Here is a 26,048-nt window from a genome sequence, read left to right as displayed (position 1 = left end):
GGCTCCGAGCCATCAGCCCAGAGCCTGACACGGGGCTCGAACTCACGGACCGCGAGATCGTGACCTGGCTGAAGTCGGACGCTTTAACCGACTGCGCCACCCAGGCGCCCCTGTAATTGGTATTTTTTAAAAAAGCATGGCATCCCTGTTGGTCTACCTGCCCTTTGCTGCTGTCTTTAGCTTTCAGAGGTATCATTTTCTTGGACCTATTTCTTTTCTGCATATCTTTCCTTGCTGGGTTTTTATAATGTTTAGTTTGGCAAGTAATTATTGAGTGTTTTTTGTGTGTCAGGAGCCGGGGAAAACGACAGAAAAGACAGACATTTCCAGTGGAGAGCTCAGGTGTAGTTGAGACAGGCAGCTAAACTGAGCTTCCCTCCCCCAGGCAGGGTGGGATTTCCTCCCATATCTGACTCTTCCCAGTCCTGGACTCCTTCCCCAAACCATCACGACCCAGCACAAATGAGTGATTATGCTCCTCTCCCCACACCTTAGTCTCCTTTGTGATATGGTAGTTGCTGACTTAGATGACAAAACCAGACAGAATGCAAGGGCATGTGGTAAGTATCAACAGCATGCTCTGGGCTTTCCCAAACTATTTTAATTGTAGTTAAAATGGTTTTATGGTTTGGGTCATTGGTAGATTAAAAAAAAAAGTCAAAACCAGATTAAGCTATGAGGCTACCAGAGTGGTTTTGTAAATCTGTAGTTTCCTGATAAACATCTATAATGGGTAAAGTGGTGGGCCAGTAACTGTGCAGGATTTAAAGCTGTGTAAGCCCTCTGCTTTCTGCCTCTGGGGAAGCATAGGAGTCTCGCCAAGGGAAAAAAGGTTACCGCCTCATGTTCACTTTCTTCCACTTGCCCTTCTCGGGAAGAGCTACTGAGTCTCAGCATCTCTCTCCTGCTTTCCTCCTTCACCCCAGGACTTTGGATTATACTGAGTGTTATGTGTGTGGAGCAGCCCTGCTTCAGAAAGTGCTTGAACTAGGAAGCCTGTCTGTGGACCATATAGAGAAGACCGCCTTGGCAAGGCACTGTTTGCTCTCCTCATCCACAAGTCTCTTAAAATGGTTTGGATTAAAAACGATTATGTTCTGATTCTTTGTGAGCCTTTCTGTGAGCAATCAGATGTCCTGTGAACCACTACCCCCTAACATCCCTGCAGAAGATGCACACGTCAGCACTGTGGAAATGGCACAGCACTGTATGAGTGAGGCGTCGACATCTTTAAACAGTTACATAGACATACTGGATCTCATATCCAACCGAGGATCCACTCTCACCTGCCCTTGCCTCTTTGTCTCCTGTCCTAATTACACCTATGAGGTAGGCACTCAATAAGCTGGGCAAGCAGACAGGAAATCTAGATTCAGGTAATACTCAGCTGACGATGGATAATGTTTACATGCATTACCAGCTGGGTGTTTTCCTCAAACCCTCTAAAGCAGACTTCCGTGGAACCTCAAGACCAGTCCATTCACTTCCACCCCAGCGTTGCAGAATCCTGCCGTGACTAGCACTTCTGGGACAACTCTCACAGAAGCTCACACAGCGACAGGAAGCTACGCAGGCACAAAGGAAGTCTAAATACCAGATGACGCACACCGGGGAGACGAGTGAATTCAGTCCGTGATAAGCACGTTTGCACTTTATTTTCTCCTTAAAAATCACACCCCCACACACACAGAAGCAGATCCATTGAAAACGAGAGTGATATCCAGTCAGTGACACTAGGAGGGTAGGCTGGGGTTCTACTTCTGCTGGCTGGATGAAAAGGGTTTCACATTTGTTTGCCCGGGTCGGTTTTACCGTCAGGTGTTCCAGGTGAGCAAGTCAGTCTTGGTTTCTCTCTGAAAGAGTCCGCTTTGGAGTCCGCTGCCTGGCCTGCATGTGTTTGTTTCTGCTGCTGAGCTGGTCTGGTCAGATGACCACATGGCAAAGGCTCCCGCATTTCCAGCTGCCCGCGGTTTCTTTCCGGCCATAGCGAATGAGTGGTGTGGAGATCAGACCTGTGGAGGAGGTCAGATGGACTCTTGTCATCCTGGATTTTTGAAGAGATGGCACATTGGCTTTTAGATTTTAAAAGTTAAACATCTGTCAATCAATTGCTGAAGGAAGCTCCGCTGAGGACAGTGGTTCTGTCAGATCACCAACGTACGGGCCATGCTTGTTTCCTTGTCTGCGAAAAGGTTGGACCAGATGACCCCTCAGGTCCCTCTGGCTCTACAGTGTAGCCATTACAAAGACTCATGCCATATGTGTGCACATGTTTACCTCTTAGAGGGAAGCTACACCCTCTGTGCAGTTTCCAAAGGCTGTCATGGTATCTTTTGGTTTGTTTTTAGCCTAAAAATGTTACCATGCTCTTCTTGTCTTGAAAACCAAGAATCATAACTTAGGTAATTCATGAGGTACAGAATTCCCTTTGTGTAGTTCCTACAGAGGTGGCTCCTGGGAAGCATGAAAATCTGACAGGGGCATGGAAAGGTGGGAGAAATTGAAGCTGGGGTTAGGATAGCAGGCTCCAAATCAAAGTCAGGCATTACGTCCAGCTCCTAGAGAATTGGACACCTTTTTAACTGCAGAGACATGGTGTCTGGTTAGAAGGTACAGGCTGAACTCCTATACCAGTTATGGGGGGTGGGTGGGAGTGTCAGTAAGGAGGGGGTTGGATGTAGGCCTACCCAAATCTGGACAAAATGTGGTTTATCAATTCTCTGGTTTAAAAATCACACATCCTCTTAAGAAGATGATTAATCTAGTATTAAGGGCTAAGAACATGCTTTGAGGTAGGGCAAAGATCCCAGTCAAGGTTGACAATACTTCAGAAACTAATTGATAAGGATATGAGTTATACATGGAAACTCTTTAACAATGTGTAAGATTAAGGATCAGACTCACCACCAGAAAAAAAAAATCCAATTAAAAAATGGGCAGAGGACCTGAAAAGACATTTTTCCAAAGAAGACATACAAATGGCCATCAGACATATGAAAAGATGCTCAACATCACTCAACATCAGGGAAATACAAATCAAAACCACAATGAGATGTCACCTTATCCTAGTCAAAATGGCTAGTATCGAAAAGATAAGAAATAACAAGTGTTGGTGAGGATGTGGAGAAAAGGAAACCCTCATGCACTGTTGGTGGGAATATAAATTGGTGCAGCCACTATGGAAAACACCGTGGAAAACAGAAATACCATATGATCCAGTAATTCCACTTCTGGGTATTTACCCAAAGAAAACAAAAACACTAACTCACAGGGATACATGCACTCCTCTGTTTATTGCAGCATTATTTACATAGCCAAGATATGGAAGCAGCCCAAGTGTCCACTGAGAGGTGAATGGATAAAGATGTGGTATATTGTGGTAAGCATAGCATAAGGTATAGAGAAGTTGAATTATTATGTTGTATACCTGAAACATAACATTGTGTGTCAACTATACTCAAATAAAAAAACTAAAGAAAAAGATGTGACATACACACACACACACACACACACACACACACACACATACAATACAATATAATTCAGCCATAAAAGAATGAAATCTTGCCATTCATGACAACATGGATGGACCTAGAGGCTATGATGCTAACTGAAATAAGACAGAAAGACAGATACCATGTGATTTCACTTATATGTGTAATCTAAAAATCAAAACAAATAAGTCAGAAACACTCATAAATACAGAGAATAAACTGGTGGTTGCCAGAGGGAGGGGTGAGGGGCATGGATAAAATAGGTAAAGATGATAAAGACATACAAACTTCCAGTTATAAATAAGTCATGGGGATGAAAAGTATGGCATAGGGAATATAGTCAATAATATTGTAACAATGTTGTATGGTGACTGTCATGAGCATTTGTAATGAATATAATTGCCAAATCACTACAGTTTTATAACATTTTATGTTGTATACCTGAAAGTAATATTGTATGTCAATTACATTTCAGTTAAAAAAAATTGCATACCAAAAAAAAAAAAAAAAAAAAAGAATAAGGGTCAGGAACTCGTCTGAGTTGTTCCTGATTCTGGAAACACATGTGATGGTCACTCAATTATAAACCGTAGTTGACTGATCATCTATCTACTAGTTTTCTATCAAAACCTTGACCCTGGGGCGCCTGGGTGGCGCAGTCGGTTAAACGTCCGACTTCAGCCAGGTCACGATCTCGCGGTCCGTGAGTTCGAGCCCCGCGTCAGGCTCTGGGCTGATGGCTCAGAGCCTGGAGCCTGTTTCCGATTCTGTGTCTCCCTCTCTCTCTGCCCCTCCCCCGTTCATGCTCTGTCTCTCTCTGTCCCAAAAATAAATAAACATTGAAAAAAAAAAATTAAAAAAAAAAAAAAAACAAAAAACCTTGACCCTTACTTGTTTCCATAAAACAGATTGTGACCCTCTATAAACCTCATCCCAAAAGATATTTTCCAGTACTGAGTACTTTAAGAACTCAAAACATCCTTGATAAGTAGTCACACTGCTCTGAAGATAATGAAATGTTGGTGTGGTCCTTGCTCACAAATTGGGGCTGGGAAGCCACCAGCCTGCTGAATTTCGTCAAGCTGTGCTCTCACATTTGTTTGGAGGCAAGTGGTGAATGTTTACTAGAACTTATTGAGAGACATGACCTTTTTCTTGTTTGTAAGAGACATTAAGGGAAATTATTTTAAAGTAGTACAGTGTAAACACGAATGTAGTTACTATTGGTTTCGTGACATTTATTTACATACAATGTTATACAAGAGGATTTTTGCAAACCTTTATAAAGGTAATATATCATTAAGTCAGACTTAGGGTTTAAGTCACAAATTTATTATAAAAATGTGCCAATTTAACAAATGTGTTGTAGTAGGTTTTCTAATATTTGTATACTAAAATGTGACAGACAAAATAGAAAAATGGTCACATCCAAGAAGAGGGACAATTTTGGAATTAAATGCTGCAGATCACAGACAATCAGCAGCCCCTACCTGGCCTAGGGATGACCTGGTTTTAGCCCTTTAAGAGAAAGTATACTGGGTGGTGGTAGGGAGACCATTGCCAGTTCTAAGAAATGCTTTTGCTGCCCAGTGATGTATTTTAAGTTATAAAAGATATTCATAACTGGAAATGGCGTTCAAAGAATAATTTTCTACAGGTGTAAACATCAAGTATAAGATTTATAAATGAGGAAGAGTGGCCAGAAAATATTAGCAGAACTATCATTACCTGGACAGATGCCTTTATTTAGGCCTTTCTGGGTCCTCTAGGGAGATGGGGTGGGGGCAAGGTTAACCTTGTCAAATAGCTATTAGATCTCTACTGGTCAAGAGCAAAGGGAAAAATTCATTGCAAGCATGGCCTTGAAAAGAAGTGTTTCAATCCATGGCAAGATTTGTGTGTTTTTTGCAATTAAGAAGCCTGTGGGAGGAATGAGAATTTTATAGGAAATAAGGTTTTGCACATCTTTACTTATTGTAAAACTGCTTTGATTTTATTCTCCAGGTAAGTTTGGATAGAATGGCTGAATTAATTTGTCCTTTTAAAATCCCAGGCTTGTGATGCCTGGCTGGCTCAGTTAGTAGAGCATAAGACTCTCAATCTCAGGGTCCTGAGTTCATGCCCCATGTTGGGCATGGACCCTCCTTAAAAAAAAAAAAAAAAAAAAATTCCCAGGCTTCAGCCAAGGCACTTGAATCCTGGTGCCTCCTGCAGTACTTTGCTCTCTCTCTCTTTCTGGCAACTGGGATGAGGTGGACATGCTCCTTACATGGATCACCATGCCAGGAGAGGCTCCTGGAAGCACCTAACCCAAAGGTTATCACAGGCCAGGACATACCTTCTATTGCTTCTTCCTCCACCATCTTGATACATTTTTTAAATTAATTATTTTTTAAGTAATCTCTACACCCAACATAGAGCTCAAACTCACAACCCCAAGGTCAAGAGTAGCATGCTCCACTGACTGAGTCAGCCAGGGGCCCCTTGACATTTTTATAAAGAACAAAGAGCCCTCTTCCTAAAACAGACAATCTTTGCTCTAACCAAATATGTCCACCATTGAAATGGAGTGTCAATTAATTTCCTTCCTTTGAAACTCAAACATATGACCAAAAACATAAATGTCAAGTATCCCAACAACCCAAGCATTTAAATATTCTCTATTTTCCCTGCGTCATATTTCCAAAATCCAAGTTTTTTCACTATAAGCAAAAACATACGGGAAAATTCTTTTCAAAAAACGCTCTCCCACACCACCCAGATGGCTCCCTGATTACAAAAGGAAACTACACAACCACTGACTGAATAGGCCTTAGCTCAGAACTGGTGGGGAGTGGCAGGGATGTGGTGATGTGGTGTGGGTGGAGTTCTCTGTGGGAGGCGTATCTGGGCCTTGGGGTCCCTCAGGCCCAGTGGACCAGTCCCCAAGCTGAGGATGTGCCTCAAACAGTGAACTAGGAGAGAGTGACAGGAGTACCTTGGCTTGTCGGCTTGCTCCAGCAGCTCGAGGGTGCAAAGGGAGGTCATGAATTTCAGTATGCTGTTTAGCAAAATTCACAAATACCTAGAAGCAAGAGTAGGAGAGAAAGAGTAGGTAGATGTTTCCAGAAGAATGGTATCTGCCACCCATCACTTCCTTTCTCTTTTCCCAGTTAATATACAGCCCTGCTAGAGCAGCCATGTTCTGCAGGAGAGGTAGCCTAGCCATGAGTGCCCAGGATAGGGCTGGTTTCTTAGAATTCTGAGCTAAGCCAAAGGAATTCCTGAGGGAGGATTCAAAGGCCTCAGGGCAGATTCTCAGCTAGCAACTATCCTCCTAAACCTCTAAAGAAACTGAAAACAAAAAAACAAAAACAAAAGCAGGAGTCTGATCTCTTCTCCCTTCTGTTCTTTATTCATTGTGCACTATGGCTAGGACTCTCTCTCCTGCCTTCATCCACTGGCAAGAAGGTGCTGGGGAGCCAGCTCCTCAAAGGGGAAATGGAGACTTGCCTATTCCCATTGCTTTATTAAACAGTCTTAAGGATGTTTATTTAAAAAAATAGCAACAACAAAACCCTCAGAAACCACGCAAATGTCCAAATGGATGAATGGATAAACAAAACGTGGTATGTACATACAATGGAACATGACTCAGCCTTTAAAAGAAGGCTGACACGTACTACAACATGGATGAACCGGAGGACATGATGTTAAGTGAAATAAACTAGAGGCCAAAGGACAACTGTACGGTTCCACTTACACGAGGTAGGTGGAGTAGTCAACAGAAAGTAGAACGGTGGTTAACAGTGGCTGGTGGCGGGGGGGGGGGGGCGGGGGGAGCAGTTAATGGGGAATTATTGTCTAATGGATACAGAGTCTCAGTTTGAGAAGATAAAAGATTTCTGGAGATGGATGGTGGTGATCCAGTTTACAATAATGTGACTGTACTTAACGCCACTGAATTGTACATTTAAGAATGGTTAATTTTGTTATGTATACTTTGCCATAATAAAAAAAAAAGTGATCACATTAAAAACCCTGACATACTGCACACAGGTTTATCAAAAATCACTGAATTGAACACTTTGAATGGGTGCATTTAAATGTATGTAAATTAAGCATCAGTAAAATTGATTTGAAAAGATAACAAAAGCTACCACCACAAGCCAGGAAGGATGAAATAAAGTCATAGTATAGTGGGGAAGGATGATGTAAAGTCAGTGAAATTTGCTTATATTTCTAACATATTTCTAACATATTGTTAGAAAACAATTTCTGATCTACCAAGCTTTACTCTAATGGACAGAGGAACCATACTGTTAAAAATCAGGCATGCCGTGTTCCCTATCATGTGGCTTCCAGCCCAGCCTGTGCATCAGTTCTGTACATGGTACCCCTCAGGCAACTTGCCTGGTCCAGTGTGGTCTGCGTGACTGAGTACTCCTCGATGAGCAGGCTGTCCTTGTGGGAGATGAGCAACCGGAAGATCCGGGCCAGGGAGGAGGAGGAGACCTGGAACTGGAGCATGTTGTAGTGTCTCTCCCTCTGCACGCTGCCCGGGAAATTCCCCTGGAAGAACTGCTCCACTGGATTCAGGTCCGGAAGCAAGTCTTCCTTTGGGGATTTGATTTTCATTGTGACAATGTAGCCATCTCCAAACCTAGGGGATACACGTGGCAGCATGGCACAGGCATGTTAGTGGCTGGGTCTAAGACAATTCCAAAATAAGGAATAGATACATCAAAAATACTGGGGATTAAAGGCCCATACAACAGACCTTGTGTGTATGTTTAAAACTAATAGGAAAAAAAAAAAAAACAATGACAGTTCATGGAGAGATAGATTGATACTAGTTTTTAGAGGTCTAAATGTCTGTGTGGTGAAGTAAGTCACCAGACCTGTGACACAGATGTTCCTTGCTCCCTTCCCTCCCACATCCCTGTTGAAGTCAAAGTGGTTTGAGCCCCTTGGGGAGATCACAACCTACACATGAAGGAATATGGGGCTAGTGTGTACTCAGTGATAGAAATGCTGCCTGGTCCTTCTAAGGGATCTCCAGGAGGGAACAGAGACTTAGGAAGGCAGCACGTCCCTGTGGAAGCTTCCAGAAAAAATGAAGCTGCTAGGGTCAGAACTATCAGTGCTTCTCTCTTCCCCTCACCAGGTGAACTGGTCACCCACATATGAAAAAAGACTGGTCCACCAGGGAGTGCGGCTAGCTGGCTTCCCTACATGCTCATGTCAGGGTATACTGTGTCAGTTCTAATTTATTTCAATGCTCCCTCCATGACCAAGGGTTGTTCCCCTCTACAATAAAATACCTTTCCATTCAGCTCCAGAAAACTGACAGTCTCTCCACATTGGAAACATTCCCCTCTCACCTGTTCTCCCATGAGGACAGTGAGGAGTGAGAGGGAAAGGGGTAGGGAATCCATCGTGTCTCCTGCATTTGGGCCCAGGAAGCTATGACACGGGTCTGGTGGCCTCATATGCTGATGTCCCCCTAGATATTTGTGCAGTGACCTAGCTGTCATTGCTCAAGGGGCCAAACACCCAAAAGCAGCGAATCTACTAGACCTTGCTGTCAATGGCTTATCTGCCCTGATGCATATGAAGGATGATGTGTCCTGTGCAACAGTCCCAGGGGTACATCAAAACTAAGCATCTTGGCCTAGATAAGGTGGGTTATGTACTGGTCCTTTACCAACTAGCACACTGACTTTTATATTCTGGGCTCTTACAAAGTGTTTGTTAAATAAATGAGTGGTAACTATAAATCTACCCTTCCTAGTTTTTAAAGCATATCAGAATGCAAGGAAGCATGGCATTATTATCATAATCTTATTTTAACTGATTGTTGGCTTTGGCACACAAACTATTATTCATAATGCATTATATCTAGTAGTTTACAATTTGTAGGGACAGGGTAATCCTACTGAAGATTATTGGCATTGTTAGTTTGTCATATACTACATTGTTACTTCTCAAACCCCAAAGCATACACATGTCAGAAAGGAAAACTGATTCCCAGGCCATTTGGTCCCCTAACCATCCCTATGTTGGTCATGGACTCTTATTCAATTGATCATGAGTGCTGGATCCATGGGGATAAGTGGTGGGATAATGAGGCAGTGATAGTGACCCTCCCTCATCTCAGCCAGGCTCTGTATGCCCCAATCAGATCCCCATCTGGAGACTCAGGGAACCCTCAACCACAGGCAATTAGCCCAACACAGACGAGTTTCTTTCAGCACAGCAGCTTTCTCTGTTGCTGTGGAACAAGGACCATACCATACCTCTGACTGTGGGATAAAGGCAGCAGGACCCTCCCAAGTGTCAGCAGAGAGCATAGGGCCTGGCTGACTCCCCTCTACTCCCAAGAAAGGTAACAAAGGCAATCCGCTAGCATATCCTTACTTGTACTTGAGGTGCTGAATGGTGCCCAGACACTGAAAGGTGCCTTTTACCATGATGGCCAGCCGGGTACACAGAGCCTCACATTCTTCCATGCTGTGGGGCAGGAGAGAGGAAGTAAGAAGTAGGGAGAACTCCTGTCTGCCTAACTGCTCCATCCCAGCCCCTGGGAATCTCTTGCCTGTGGGATGTGAGGACCACAGCTCTCCCTTCTCTGATGATGCTCACGATGATGTTCCACAACATGCGGCGTGCCTGGGGATCCATGCCCGTGGTGGGCTCATCCTGTGGGGAGACAGAGAGGGCAGTGAGCTAGGCTTGGAGCCAGCCTCTCCTGGTTATTGCACCCTGCTTGATTGACTCTCTCTGAGCAGCTGTGCTCTCTGCTCTCTGGCACACAATGGGCAAAGAGCCTCCCCAGTGGGCAAGACTTGGGGAATCTAGGCTTTGGATATAGAAGACAGAAGATGAACCAGGAGATTAAAGAGAAATTATGTTACCCATTGGCCCATTTCAGCCCATGAATGGGTTAAAGTTGATTAAGGCAATGGGAGAATGATATTAAAAATAAAAAAAAAGCAACAACCCTACACATACATTTACAAGGAGGCAGAGAGATAACCCAGGTGACTTTTATGAGTCACCTCCCAGTCCTGAGACTCTTGCCCTCATAAACCCCAGACCACATGGGCACAAGGGCCTGCAGTCTGGTACGGATCCAGTGAGAATCACATGACCCTTTGATCTAGGCCAATGCTCCTGCCCACTTTGTATCCCAAACAGACCTCCTCAGTAGTAATTCCTGACCGGAGGGACTGAACTTCCCTGCTGTAAGCCTGTGGGCCCACAAGAGAGTTCCCAGGGACTCACAGTAAGAATATGTTGTGACTCCAGTTTCCCCCAAGAGTTGTGAATCAAACACTGGGTTGATTTGTTCAAAACAAGCAGTATAGGAAACCGTCTAGATGAAAAGAGACCGTAGCAGTTTCTAAGTCTACTGCCCCAAACACAGAGATGCAGCACTTATTTTAAGCCCTTGGGCTCATCTGTCCCTGCAGGTCCTGGTGGTCCTTACCAGCAGCACCAGAGGCGGGCAGCCTATCAGTGCAATGGCTGTGGAGAGTTTCCGCTTATTGCCTCCACTATAGGTGCCAACCAGGCGGTCTGCATAAAGAGACAGGCCCAGGCTCTTAATACTCCAGTTTGTCACCTAGGGAAGAGAAAGAGATCCCATTTGGAAAAGATATACAATCAAACACATCAAACCTCCACCAATTCAAAGTCTTGGGCTCCCAAATCTCACACCTTCAGGATAGACCCAGCTAGGCTGAAACAAGGCCACCTGCTGGCTCATGTGGTGGTTCATGGGCTTCAGGAGCCAGATGTCTCCCTTCCACACTGTGCCTGACAACACAGTGTGGCTTGGTGTATCCCCCTGAGAAATGACCTTCAGCCTTGTGAAGAGCAAGACTATGCTTCTCACCCAGTGTCCCAGACTATGGCTAGAGTGGAAGACTCCTAGGGTCTCAGACCTGTTGCTTCCATCCTTCAACCGGGTCACACTTGAAGTCTCATGCATCTAATATATACTTATCGAGCAACTACTATGAGTCAGGCACTGGAGAATAATGGTGAACACAGCCATTGTTGTTGTACTCACAGGGTGGAGGATGACACACAATCAAAATAAACAGAAAAACGAAAGGTTGTAATAGGGCATTGAGGAAAATCAACAGGAAAAAATGATTAAGAAAACAGTGTGAGCGTGTGTGTGTATGAATGTGCACAGGAAGAAAACTAGAGAAGTCTTTGGAGACAAGGCCACCATGCTTCTGCCTTCTGTGCTTATAACTCTGACTGGAATGTTCTTCCCCTAGATATCCACGTGACTCCCTCTGTCACCTCTTTTAGGTCTTCACTAAGAGGTCACTTCCTCTGTAATGCTTGCCCTGGGCCACCCTACTTAAAAGTGCAATTCCTCCCCCCAACAATTCTTTCCTACTTTATTTTTCCCTTACCGGCTTTTCACTTTCAAATGTACTGTGTATTTTATTTACTTATCTATTTATTATCTGTCCCACTAGAATGTAAGCTTCACTTTTAACTTATTTGGAATAGTTTCCAACTTATAGAAATGTTTAAAAATAAGAATAATACAAAACACTCATAAACACTTTACTCTCTTTTCTTTCCTCTTTCCCTCTCTTATACACACACACACACACACACACACACACACACACACACACACAAACACACATGCACACAAGATTTTTTCAGAGCCATTTAAGGTAGTTACATATTGTGGCCCTTTACTCCTAAATACTTCAGTGTCTACTTCCTAAGAAGAGGAATACTCTTACATAACCTCAGTATAGTTATCAATGTCAGTAAATTTAACATTGTTATGATATTTTCATCTGATCTACCCGTCATAGTCTGGTTCTGTCAGCTGGCCCAATAATGTCCTTCATGGCATTATTCTCTTTTCAGTATAGGATACAATCTAGTGTCCATTACTCAGTCACTCTGTCTACTTAGCTCTTGTGGTCAGAACATTTCCATAGCCTTTGTCTTTTAGACTTTGATACTTTTGAAGGGTACAGCCCCTGTATTTTTTTTTTTTTAATAGAATGTTCCTTTAGAGTTTGTCTGGTATTTTCTCATGATAATATTCAGGTTACACATTCCCAATCAGAATATTATGGAGGTGAAGCTGTGTCCTTTCCAGACTATCACCTCTAGGGGTAGAAATGTCCAGGTGCCCCTCACAGGGGATGTTGATTTTGAACACCCAATTAAGGTGTTGTGTAATTTCTCCATTGTAAAATTATTATGCTTCCCCCTCACAACCAATAAACAATCTGTGGAGATACTTTTAAGATATACAAATATCTTCCTTCTCAAAAAAGTTTCCCCTAGATTTAGCAGCCATTGATGATTCTTGTACAGTTCAATCTTTATTATGATCACTGCAAAATGACTTTTCCAACTCTAGAATTTCTTCCACACTAACCAGTTGGCTCTAAGCATTTGAGTGTAGGCAGAAACCATCCCCTTTTCTCTTGTTTATCTATTTAACAGTATGGAGTTATGAATTCCCATGGTTCTCCCAATGTTTTATACTTTGTCATGGTATTTAATTATTTTGACGCTCAAATTGTATCATATTTGGCTATTGGGAGCCCCTTTGAGATGGTTCCTATGTGGCTATGACATGATTCTTTTTTTTTTTTTAAGCACTTTACTTTCTGGTATAATAAGATGTTCCAAGCTCATTTTATACCTACATTTTCCCAGCCCTGGAATTTGTCATTTGTCTGAGGAGTTATGGTTCCTGTTATTGGGGAATGAGATTAGACACCAAAATTTGGGCTTTAAGTGTACTCACTGCTACTAGAGTATTTCTGCTTCTTGGCCCTTTCAGAGGACAGATATATACATACACAAACATGCACATGTGTATGTATACACATTTATATGCATATGTGCAATATACACAAGCCCATATGCATGCATGCACAAACACATGCATATCAATATTTCATGAGTTGACAGAGATATTTTAATTCCAATCCAACCCCACAGGGTTCTTTCTTGCTTTTCCCCTTTCCATATTTGTAGGTCTTTTCTTACACAGTGAGAACTCTGGCTTCAAACAACATTAACACATTTATTCATTTACTTAATCCAGTAACACATCTAAAAATGTTTCAGAATTGCTTTGCTCATGACACCATAAAAAAACAAATCAACTAAAAAGAGCTTGGAATTTGTCTATAGTTCTTTCCCTCTGCTCTGCCTGCCCAAGGCTGAGGAAATATAGTCAGATACTGTGCCCTCAGTTATTTGTAGTTCTTTTCCTCCCCTTCTGTATGGTTATGATACTTACTTCAAATAAAATTGGATTAATTTGTTTCTATTTGCTTTCAGAGTCAGAATTTTCTTTTTGTTTTTATTTTTACTCCCTTCCCATTTTTATTAATTTAGTTTTATTTTATTAATACATAGAACACTAACATGCTTCCAAGAGTCAAAACCATACAAAAATATATCCTGAGAGAAGTGTTATTCCCTCCCATTTCCATTTTACCCCATTTCCCTATTGTTAGTTACCAAATTCATTGTGTTTTAGGCCTATCATTCCTGTATTTGTATTTGTAAAGCTAGGCAGACATATGTCTGCTTTCTTGGTTTTCCTACTTTCTTACATTAAAAAGTAGCATCCTACAGCCCATTGTAATAGTGTCTTAATGTATGGAGTTGACAAATCACTGCTATACACCTGAAACTAATATAATATTGTATGTCAACTATACTTCAATAGAAAATAGTGGGAGAAAAAAAGTAGAATTCTACATGTGCTCTTTTACCCTTTGCTTTTTTCACTTAAAAATATCTCTTGGGGGGCACCTGGGTGGCTCTGTCGGTTGAGCGTCCGACTTTGGCTCAGGTCATGATCTCACGGGCTGTGAGTTCGAGCCCTGTGTCAGGCTCTGGGCTGACAGCTCAGAGCCTGGAGCCTGCTTTGGAGTCTGTGTCTCCCTCTCCCTCTGCCCCTCCCCCACTTGCACTCTCTCTCTCAAAATAATAAATACATATTAAAAAATTTTTAAAAATATCTCTTGGAAATAACTGCATTATCAGTTCACAGAGATTTTCTCTCTCTGTGCATGCGTGTGTGTATGTGTGTAACAGCTGCATAAGATGTATTCAACCAATCTCCTATGCCTGAATGTTTAGGTAATTTCTAATGTTTTAATTTTTTGTGACTACTAGTACAATGAATAACTTTGTGCATATGCATTTTGCGCTGTGGGAGGTATATATCTGGGGTAAGCTCCCAGAAGTGGGATTGCTGAATCAAAGGATAAATGCATGTATTATTTTGTTAGATATGAAGGCAGGGATTTTCTTGTTTTGTTTACTCCCATACCCCCATTTTCTATAACAGTATTTGGCACATAGTAGACACACAGTAAGCATTTGTTGAATGGATAGCATGCTCTAACTTTCCCATGTCTAAATAAATGCACTCTCACGAAACAGGTTTAGGGTTTACCAAACTTCTGAGTAGCCACAAGAAACCATTTTTTACCTTTTCGATTTCATCTGCTGGTACACCTCGAAGACGTGCATAAAGATAAAGATGTTCTCGCCCTGTGAGCTGGTCATCGACTGCATCAAACTGAGGACAGTAGCCCATACTTTGATGGACATCAGATATATTGGTTAAAATACTGCAAGAAGAAAAGGCAATTAGCAAGTTTCCTTCATAGAGGGGGTGACCAGAGAACTGGGGCTGGAGAGCTTCTGCCTGTGAGATAAGCAAGCTACCTCTTCTGCTTTGCTTCAGAAATGTGCGCAACATTTACAAATCAAAGCAGAAGCCCTTTGGTTAGAAACTGATGAACTCTGGAATTCTGAGCTTTGAATCCAATAGATCTTTTCAACTTTCTCTGTCTAGGATAAACTGAATATCTCTTACCCAAAATCAGCTTTACTTTTGGAGTGGGTCACCTCACATGTGGGTTTAAAAACAAAGGGAAGATCAAGTGTTAGAAAACGTCAGTGATTTTTGATCCCTTTCAAACATTTGGGAAATACAGAAGATGCATGCTTCTGAAAGGAAGTAAACTTGATCCATCTTTGTCTATTGGCAGATATACAGTAAGCGAAAGAGGAACCAGTCAGATCACTACCCAGAGCCAGACACTGTCAGGGAACAGAGAGGAAGTGAATTGAGTTCTATTAACTCCCTTTGACTGATATATTCTCCCTCAGTAGAAAATACACTATCTTGATGAAAACAAACTGTCCATAGACTGGTCCAATCTCTCCCTGCTTCCCTTGTAGCTTAGGGTCTATGAACAAAAGATACAGGCAAGGGGCGCCTGGGTGGCTCAAGTCGGTTAAGCGTCCGACTTCGGCTCAGGTCATGATCTCGCCGTTTCTGAGTTTGAGCCCCGTGTTGGGCTCTGTGCTGACAGCCTGGAGCCTGCTTCAGATTCTGTGTCCCTCTCTCTCTGCTCCTTCCCCACTCACACTCTGTCTCTCTCTCTCACAAATAAATAAACATTTTTTAAAAATTAAAAAAAAAAAAAGATACAGGCAATATGATGGGAGAGGCACCATGTAGTCCCCCACTATAACAAAAAGTACTTCAGGCATGGCTGGGCCAATTAAAACCACCCAGGGAAACAAGGACAGTACTTTGCCAAATTCATGGGAGCTGCCCTCCCAGAGAAACCCAATCTTGCATCTTAAATCCAAAGTTGTGTTCCAGTTTCCATTTCATCTAGCTTCCCTCTTGTAGGTATCAGGCTGTGTCTTACTTGGGCTGTCATTTGATGTCTTATGGTAAATCCTATTACATCCTCCTGCCTGCTGTCCCTTAGCCCCTCAAGATTCCTTTTGTTACAACTGTCAAGTTATTTGCTTGGTTGCAGGCTAAGCTGCATCTACAGATGAGACAGATTAAGCCATGGCCTGGTTGCACCCTGCTTGTTTGCTCTAAACCCAACAGGGATGGCGGAGAAGGCTGGGGAACCAAATTCATCCTGTCTGAGCCATGTTCAGTGGACATTCAGCCATGTTGCTGAGGATGGCTTCCAGGAGACAGAAGGAGGCCTTAGTCAGGCAGTTGCTGAGTGAAGTACGCACTGCCTAACTCCTCTTATAAACCAGGGCAGAGGGTTCCTCAAGGCACATCCAATGCCTGTGAGCTCTGCTGTTTAAGGAGCAGCCTGGAAAATGGCAAACAGCATAGGTTCGTGTTCTTGATCCTGTGCCACAGAGGACCAGTGTGTTTACTCATACCTTATTACAGAGAACAGCAGGCACCCTCCAGAATCCAAGGACACATGCCAGTTTTCCCTTTATAAAGCCTCCTTGGCCTGGCAAAGCCAAGGATCAGCACAGAAATAGCCAATTCAGACTAAGGCCCCTGAAGTCTCTTAAACCAGCCCCCATTTAGAAACTTGATCCAGAGAAAGGATGCTTCACCACAGGGGTTCTTAACCAGGGACTCAGGGAACATAAATGTGATTCAGGGCACAGTAAATTCCCTTAAACTCTTTGCAAAAAATGTATGGAAGGAGGTAATGGGGGATAATGGTATATGTATGTATGTGCACACACACACACATATAAAGTATGTTTTTAATATATATATATATGGTTTTAAAAAAAGATTTTAAAAAAGTAATCTCCATACCCAATGTGGGGCTCAAACCTACAACCCCAAGATCAAGAGTCACATGCTCCACCAACTGAACCAGCCAGGTGCCCCAACAATGGCATATTTTTTAGAAAGACTGAGCAAGTGTTCATCAGATACTCAAAGGAATCCATGACCCCAGAAAGAGTAAGAACCACTGACTTAGTGCTTCCCAGAAGTTTCCAAGAATCCATGCTAAGAGGAGCATGTCTTAATAATCACAATTAATTTCAGTTTCCCAGAGAGTCTATGTCTTATACTTGTGGACCATGCTCTCTTGGAGGTCTACTTATCTACACAGCTCTTCCATGCTCTCAGAGTCACCCTCAGTACAGAATCTGATGCTCACTCTCCCTATGCTGGGATGAGAGCATGGCCGAGGACCTGTGACAGGCACCCTGAGACAGGATAAGCAAGACACTCACCTCTTGCCTGCTATAGTGGCATCGCCTGAAGTCACTGTGGTGTCCCCAGTAAGCATCTTGAACGTGGTTGTTTTGCCAGCTCCATTCACTCCCAGAAGACCAAAGCACTGAAGGAAGACACACAGAACTGGCCTCATCCTCGAGTCTAAGAAGCCTAAGGAATGTGGAATGTCAGGCCCTAGGGCAGGTGTGTGGGCAGGTGGGAGACATTCTAGACCTGTGCTGCCATTACAGAGGCCACTGGCCATGTGTGGTGTGGGCTAGCAGGATTTGCCACCCCAACATATGCCACTTTGGCATAAGGATGATTTTAAGCTGAAAGCAATTAAGTAGCAGCAGATACGAGAAAAGCTCTCTGTCCTCCCGTTTGCCTAAAAGCAGGACTTAAATTTATAAGGTGTCTCTTCTTCCCCTCTGTACCAGGAAGAACAAAAGTTAACTGCCAGAAACAACTTTGAAACCTTGGCCTGGAGACAGCACCAGAGGAATCTACATAGCAAACTTTGCTAACTAGACTTTATCTGCCATTACTTTCCTCCATATTTGCCTTCCTATAATTTGCCACCCCTACTGACTCCAGGTTCTTTCCCCTTTGTCTTGTCACTTCTCTGAAAATGTATCATTCCTTTGCTAAGATGCGATGCAAGCCCAAGTTCTAACCACCCCATGTGTCATTCACCTCTGATGGGTCCCTTGTGTAGGTGCCACACACGTGCTAATAAATGTCTGTTTGTTTTTCTCTTCCTAATGTCTTTCATCAGTCAAATTTACAGTGGTCTACCCAGAGAACCCAGAAGAGTAGAGGAAAGAGGATTTCCTCCCTTACAGTGACTACTGAGCACTTGAAATGCATCTAGTCTGAATTGACATGTGCTGTATGTGTAAAACACACCCTGGATTTTGAAAACGTAAAACAAAACAAAAAACAAACATAAAATATTGAATCAATAATGTTTTATATACATTACATGTTGATGTGACAATATTTTGAATACACTGGGTAAAATCAATGATCAAGATTAATTTCACCTGTTTTCTTTTTTTTTCTTTTAATTTTTTTTCATGTGGCTGCTAAAAAATTTCAAGTGACCTCTGTGGCTGCATTTTATTTCTTTGGGATAGCTCTGCTTTAGAAGGGAGAAGAGGTGTGCACAGGAGTCCGCAGGGTACCCACCTCTCCAGGCCGGACTCCGACACACAGCCTGTCCACCGCTGGGCTGGAGGAGCCTGAATAAATCTGCAAGATGCGGAGAAACTGGACTGAGAACTGAGAGAGGTTAGAGAAAGCAAGGGGCTAAGGATGGTTTAGGTGAGAACTACCAACATGAGGAGGTTATACGTTGGCACAGGTGTTCAGAGAAGTGTCATGAGCACTGGGAAATCTCAAAGCCGACCTGCCGTGCAGAGAAGGAATGGAGAAGGTTTAGTGAGGCTCGGTTGTAGGGGCTCTCACCGAGGCCCTGTGCCAGTGCCCAAGATGAATACTAGGGAGAATGATCTGGAATTAGGTGTTCTTGGAAGACAAGTTAAAACACAGTTCTGACAACCTTGCTTAAGATCAGGAAAATGAATTGCCTGCACGGGCATATTGCTGATGCTACCAAAGGCAAATTACAATGTTGTAATTATGTTGTTGTGCCATTTCTGGATCCAACTGGCACCTCAAAACTAACTCACCTCCACCTATTCCCTTACCTTGGTCAGTTCATTTAGCCTTAAGATATCAGTTTTATTTCCCCCACTAATAATTCTTTGTCTTTCTTCAGCCACATCATCATCTTCATCTATAATGGGCTCCTTAGCAGGCTCGGCAACCCTACAGGAGGGAAAGGGGACAGGACTGAGTTGGTGTACCGCGTCCCTGGAACTCTCCTTTTCCTATTACTTTCTTCCCGTTCCCTCACTTCAGCTCCAGCCTTGCCTTATATCCCCTAATGCTTGATTCTCAAAAGGCCTCCAAACAGGAGAAGAGTTAGACATTAGGCAGAGAAGGCAAGTCCTTGAGTCCAGAGTTCAGCCTTGTTCCCAGTTCTGGCCTACCCATGTGTGACCTTGGGCATGTCACTAAACCTCTCTAAACGTCACCTCCTTCGACCATATGGTAGGGAGGGGATAACAGTGTTTACCTCATAGACCGTGGAGAAGATGAACTTGGCACAGCCTCTGGCAAAGAGTCAGAACTCAAAACCTGGTAGCTGTTATCATTATTAAAACACTTCATCTATGGTAAGCACTCAGTGAATGTCACCCAGCTCCCACTTATCTTTAGAACTAACTCCTCCACCAACCTTTTGGTCAACCCTTGCTCCCCAGCCTATGCTGGTCTTTCCCAATTCCCAGCTTCTGCAGGCATTTCCAGGGCCTCAGTGTTCTCTTCCTCCTGCCCTGCCAAACAGAATCTTCCCCATCCTTAAAGACACAGCTTCTTCTATGAAACCCTCCCTGACCACCCTGGCCTATAAACTTTCTTTCCTCCCTCACTGGCCACATCTAATTCATGTCTAAATCTTGCCTTGCTTACCATTTATCCAATCAACCTATTTTTCTCCATCTCCCAATGCCCTGAACTCCTATCCAGGCCACCAATGACTCTTGCCTTGCCTGGGTGCCCAAATGGCCTCCTGTCTGGTCTTTCCTTCTAGACCTGGAAGATCACTCACCTGCCTGATCAAAACACCCCAATAGCTCCCTGCTGCCTTCACGCTTAAACTTGAAGTCCTCATCAAGGTGAGAGAGCATTTTAGGACTTGGCTCTGCCTACCTCTCCAGGCTCTTCTCTCAGCCCCTTCTCCCTCCCCCTTCACAGCTATCCTGAACTCTCCACATGTTAGCATGTTCTCTACCAAAAGCACCCTTTCTTCTGTCCTTCCCTTCTTCTCTTTGCCTGGTTGCCTCTCAGCATAGGCATGGGTGTGGGCTTCCTAAAGCCAGAGATTGTGGAATGCTTCTCTGGTGCTGTTTCAGGCCTAATGTGGAAGACTTGCTCAATTGTTTGACACAGAGTTTGAAGCTAATGAGTCTGTTTTGGTAAACAAGTCTGCCTCCTCCCTCCTACCCCAAGGTCTCTTCAAGATGTGGCCAGAGGTACGGAAGGGGGCCTGTGAGGGCTGAGGGTCCCTGGACCACTGTCCCTCATAACCAGCACCACTTCCTGGTCATGTCATTTTATTCCAAGTGTGTTGACACCTATTATCTCATTCAATCCTCACGACCCTGTGAGTAGGGAGGTAGATTCATTTCTAATAACTTGATTCCTGGTGGATCAAAACCTAATATAAGTCTTCTGAATCTTTATTTACATGTGACCAGACTCAGCCTGAGAGGATGATAGGATAAGAAATGAAACACCGTGATTTGCAGTTCAGGACCCTGTGCTGAGCCCTAATAAAGGTCTGTCAGCCTGGATTGCAGAGGACTGCCTTCTGGAAATCTGAGTGCCCATGTCAGAACGAGGCCAGGCCTGGGTAGGGAAGAATGGCACAGCTGGGCTGGGTCACAGCAGGCAGACAGCCCCACCTCCACCCCCACCCAGAGGGGCACAATCGCTTCCCCTACACTGCTCCTGGCTGCAGTCACCTTGGATGTCACCCCCATCTTACTACTTGTCTCTACTCTCAAATCTCTAATTAGCAAAGGGCCCCACTTTGTCTATTTTCTTATGAATGCATAAATCTGTTTCCCAGTACTTTGGATCTCCCTTAAACGTTATCATTTGCAATGCTATCATCCAAATTGAAATGAGTATCTGTTAATTAACTGAGAGGGATTAAATATTAGTGACTGAAATTAAAAATTGTAATTTAGGGGCACCTGGTGGCTCAGTCAGTAGAGCGTGTGACTTCAGCTCAGGTCATAATCTCGTGGTTCGTGAGCTCGAGCCCCATATTGGGCTTGCTGCTATCAGTGTGGAGCCCAACTTGGATCCTCTGTCCCTCTCTCTCTCTGCCCCTCCCCTGCTCATGCTCTCTCTCTCTCTCTCTCTCTCAAAAATAAATAAACCTTAAAAACCCTGTATTTTAAATACTTTAGAGTTTAGATTCTTCACAAACTCCAATGTGCCTATTTTAATGTGTCTCTCCTTGTGTTATTCAGTAGAAGCCAGGCTTTAAGAGTAAAAACCATCATGGAGTGGGGCTGGTGAGGAGAGATGACCACATGGATATGAAGCCAAGTCCCTGGACAGAAGCAAGGAGCTGCCCTTGATACCCTTAGGGCAGCAGCCTGAACGTACCATCGGATGAGAAAGAAGTGGTGCTGGATGAGGAGAGTCAGGAGGAAGTACACCACCCCTTCTACTGCCATGGCAACCAGGTTCTTCCCAATCAGGTTCCACTGGAATGGATTTGAAGAGTGCTCCTCACCTGGGGACAGGAATTAAGTCCATTCAGCTGCCCTAGCTGCCCCTAAAGACCTAGTCACAACATTTGGCCCAGTTAGACCAAGCCTCAGGCAAAGCAGTAAGTGAGAGCTGAACCCACGTCTCATCTCAGCCTCTTGAGTCAGAGTAGGGAAGAGTAGGAAGCTAGTCTTGACCCCTCCTATGGCTCCTCAGCCACAGAAACAGAGGCACCTGATCCCTCCTGGGGAGTAGGACACTACTAGAACAACCAGGTGTCCCCCTCCCGCCCCAGTCCAGCCTGCGGGTCTGGCATAGAAACTCCGGAGGCAGCCCTCCCACATGCAGAGGATCCGGGGCCATGTTCCACAGGTCTGGAATGCCACCCACCAAACCGGGCATAGACATCCGTCACGGCCTGGCTCAGTGACAAATCAATGAGGCCCCGGCCCAGGCAGAAGTGGGGGAAGATAATGAGCAGCATCCTCAGCATGGCGTTGAATCTGAGTAGCGTCTGAAACAGAAAAGCAGGACAGTTAGCCGTGGGGACCAAGCCCACCTGCCCTTCCTGAGCAGAGAGGGGCCTGGATGCCCTGATAAGGTGGAAGCAGGGGAAGGCCTGAAGAGACAGGGGGCCTAGCAGCCAGCCTGGCCACAGGGGGGATCTGTTACACAGAAACAGAGGTTTTAGAATACTCACAGGAGATGCTGCTAGCCAGGTAGCCTGCCTGGGGAGCTGTCATTGCAGACTCACTTTGAAATTACATGTGAGCCCTCCAGGGCATTTGTTTCCAGGAGGTACAGCAGCTGCTGGGACTTTGGCCCAGGCTCTCTCTCCTTTGGTACAGCTGTGAGCTGTCACTGGGTTCTGAGGCTCTTTCATCTGCTCCTAGCCTAGCTTGTGCCAAAGGAGAGAGGGGACCTGCACGTCTTCCAGCTCTGCTTCTCAGCTCCCACAGGACAGCGAGGTGTCTGGCTGCTGCCAGTAGAAAAGAGGGCCAGGGACTTTCTGGTGTCTGTGTTGAGTTGGGGGGACTCGTTTTCAGATGGTCAGACTGTGCTTGCTACTTTAGCCTAGCGATGTTGGGCAGACCCTCCCCCAAGACGGGAGAGGGGACACCGAGGGGCGAGGCTGACCAGGCCGAGGCTGCCCACTTCTCTGGCCCATCCCTACTGCACAACTGGCTTCTTCCTGGTCTCCACACCTTTGCTCATATGACCTCCTCTCTCTCACTCTCCTCCCCATATCCCCCCTCCCCTGCTCCCAGCATGATGCTTTTTTGCCCCCAGGCCTTTGCACCCCCAGCTTCTATTAATCATTGCTGTCAGGAAAGAATGCTCTCTCCCCTTCTGTTCTTGGCAGATTCCTGCTCTTCTTTAGAAAGCCAGCTTGAATAACCCCTTCTCTCATAAGCATTTCCAGATTCCCATGTAACATACCTACTTCTCTCTTCTAGTACTTATAACATTGCCAGCCAGGGCTAATTATTTTTTACTTGCCTACTGTCCTCACTAGTCAGTGGTTCCCGGAGAACAACCAGGTCCTAATTATTTTGGTGTACTTTCTAAATACCTTAATCAATGATTAGCTCAAAATAGGTACTTCATTGTTTGTGACATGGGCTAATAAAATTCTGCTTATTCCAGGCCAGGCTCAATAGTGTTTCCTCTACCCAGATTCTCCTGATCCCTGTAGCCCGTTCTTTTGGCCCACTCTGATCTGTAGTGTTTTATCTGTCTCGTTCCTTTGCTGTTCTACCACACACTGTGTTATGGGATGACGTGTACAGTGGTTCATATTGGTTCCTAGCTTGGTGCACAGGTCATTTCTTGACTGGAACAGGAGTTCCAGCAGGGCAGGATAAGCGGGTCACACTTGTTTCCATCAGCACATCCATCACACGGTGTTCACCTGGTCGATACCTCTTGACTCAGTAGAGACAGCAGCTACTGGGACCTGAGAGCCTGCTGAGGGATACTGGGAATTTCTGCAGCATCTGTCTATCTGATAGCTTACATGAAAGCAACCAGGCTTTATGCAGGGGAAAGGAGTATGATCAGTAAATGTTGGCTAAATGAGTGTAATCCTCAGGGGGGAGAATGTTTTGAGTTGCTTTGAGCTTACTCTTTAATTATTCTGAAGTAACACAATTTTTTAAGACTTAGTGGGCTGTGAGCCCATGACAAACAATTCTGGAGAGGAGGATTTTCAGTCTGCCAGAAGACTCTGCCATTGGCAGGGTCTGTGTTCTTTCTCATCCATCTCCCTTCTGGGGTCTGACTGTGACATGTTACATTTTTTTTTTTTTACCAGTCATGGGAAATTTGCGGTTTTATTTCTTGCTTAGTGGCTGCAGAAAGTCTGACAAGGTCTGGGAAAGCATCACTCAGGAGGCCATGGGATGGGGGGGGAGGGGGGGTTAGTGCAGATTTGCCATAGGTCCTCCCAGCAGGGCCTAGGGGTAGGAGTAGGGACAGGGGCCACAGAACAGCAGTGCAGATGTGCTGGCTGGTGCTTACACTCTGAACTACGAAGACCTACTAGGGGAGGGACAGGCTAGAGAGGCCACTGGGGACACAGGCATGTGGTGAGCCTACCAGTGCTTGAGAGTGCTCCAGGCCAGCCACAGGCAAGGCTCGGACACACCAGGCTGGGAGTGGGAGTGCAAGCAGAAACAGCCCTGGAGCCACTGCCATTGTTTTAGGGATTAGTCTGGCCAGCTCTTTCTGGGCAAGGAGAAGTCTGGGGAATGTGGACAGGTCAACTGTAATTTATAACTCATAAAAATGAATCATCAGCACCATAAATTCCTAACCCTATCTTCAGGATTAAGTTTCATGTAGTAAATGTTATTCTGTTACAATTTGTATAAGAAAGTGGGAGAAAGAAAACATATACATTTGCTTATTTGTTGCCAGAACACCAAGAAACTGAAATGCAAGTTTGCCTCCTAAGTGACTGGGAAACAGGGGTAGGAAGGAGACTTCCTATGTGCCTTTTTGCTCCTTTTAAATTTTGAAATCACATGAATGTATTACGTGTGTGTGTGTGTGTGTGTGTGTGTGTGTGTGTGTGTGTGTAGAAAACTGAACACCAAAAGTCACCAAGGAAACCCTGAAAGAATAAGAAAATCTAAAAGCTTAGGATCACAAAAAGTCATTTATAGCTTGCAGAATGACCTCAGAAAACCATGACACTCAGAGCACACAAATAAACTTAAAAGAGTTAAATGAGCTTAAAGAAAAAAAGGAAGGAAGGAAGGAAGGAAGGAAGGAAGGAAGGAAGGAAGGAAGGAAGGAAAGGAATGGAAAGGAAATGAAAGGAAGGAGGGAGGCAGGCACAGAGGTAGGCATGGAGGGAGGGAGCAAGAGAGAGGGAGGAGAGGAGGAAGCAACAGTCATGTATGCACTAAGATTTTCCAGCCACAGTACTTGCCCATGGCTCTACCTGACCATCAAATACTCTCTAGTATTTTAGTAATCAAACAAGAAAGCCATGAAAGTTATGCTTACCTGGTTATTCTCAAACAATTCTAAGATGAAGGTGATGGCACTGCTGTTGATGCCGATGAACAGATTAGCACAAGACAAGGCCACATAGGCTGTGCTGGGGATATCAAACAGGAAGGATGCTGGGTACATCATGGGAATGACTGCCCATCTGTGTGAAATGACATAACTCAGTGGGACAGAACTCCAGTCTCTATTCCATTTCCTGTACCACCACTAAATATAATACATTCCCTTCACACGAGGTGACATGTTTGAACTGGCGGGAGTCCGAGGAAGACCAGAAAGCTGCTCCATCCCTTGGTCTTTGTTCCTTATCTTTGAAGGGAGATAATAATGCCTCCCCTGACCACCTATGGGGGTTTGGTGAGGAGCAAGTGAGATGGTGGCTATGAATGTACCTATAAACTACAAAGCCTTTTACAAAGCAGAGGGGGCAGTCTCTAACCTGTAATGCTTCCCACTCTAGTCTGGATCACCAAACCTGAGCTAAGATCCCAATAGGCTCATCATTAAAATTCACTTGAGTTGGTATGTCACAGTCAGGCTGGTTCCTGAATTCTCTATTTCTAAGAGAGAGGAATAGAGACCATTGCTCTGGCAGGACTTTACTGACCCACATAGGAAGGATCAGGTATCACTATCTCCATTTCATAGATGAGGAAACT

General features: G+C 44.3%; 1 protein-coding gene across 1 annotated transcript in view; it reads right to left on the bottom strand.

Moving 5' to 3' along the window:
• ABCA4 (ATP binding cassette subfamily A member 4) overlaps positions 1–26,048 on the bottom strand; it is a 164,309-nt gene that overhangs the window by 29,103 nt on the left and 109,158 nt on the right. The window contains exons 38-50 of the mRNA XM_047082315.1: positions 25,384–25,531; positions 22,261–22,384; positions 21,766–21,895; positions 19,230–19,350; positions 18,709–18,771; positions 17,535–17,641; positions 14,989–15,130; positions 10,966–11,100; positions 10,072–10,175; positions 9,894–9,986; positions 7,887–8,136; positions 6,472–6,558; positions 1,813–2,044 (exon numbers count right to left, since the gene is read on the bottom strand). Of these exons, the coding sequence (XP_046938271.1) occupies positions 1,813–2,044; positions 6,472–6,558; positions 7,887–8,136; positions 9,894–9,986; positions 10,072–10,175; positions 10,966–11,100; positions 14,989–15,130; positions 17,535–17,641; positions 18,709–18,771; positions 19,230–19,350; positions 21,766–21,895; positions 22,261–22,384; positions 25,384–25,531 (1,736 nt within the window). The remainder of the gene's footprint in view (positions 1–1,812; positions 2,045–6,471; positions 6,559–7,886; positions 8,137–9,893; positions 9,987–10,071; positions 10,176–10,965; positions 11,101–14,988; positions 15,131–17,534; positions 17,642–18,708; positions 18,772–19,229; positions 19,351–21,765; positions 21,896–22,260; positions 22,385–25,383; positions 25,532–26,048) is intronic.

Source organism: Lynx rufus, unplaced genomic scaffold, assembly GCF_022079265.1.
Source record: "Lynx rufus isolate CCGP_SWC_20201006 ecotype Redwood Valley unplaced genomic scaffold, mLynRuf1.p SCAF_2, whole genome shotgun sequence".
Classification (NCBI taxonomy): Eukaryota; Metazoa; Chordata; class Mammalia; order Carnivora; family Felidae; genus Lynx; species Lynx rufus.
This window is presented reverse-complemented; position numbering and strand designations above follow the sequence as displayed.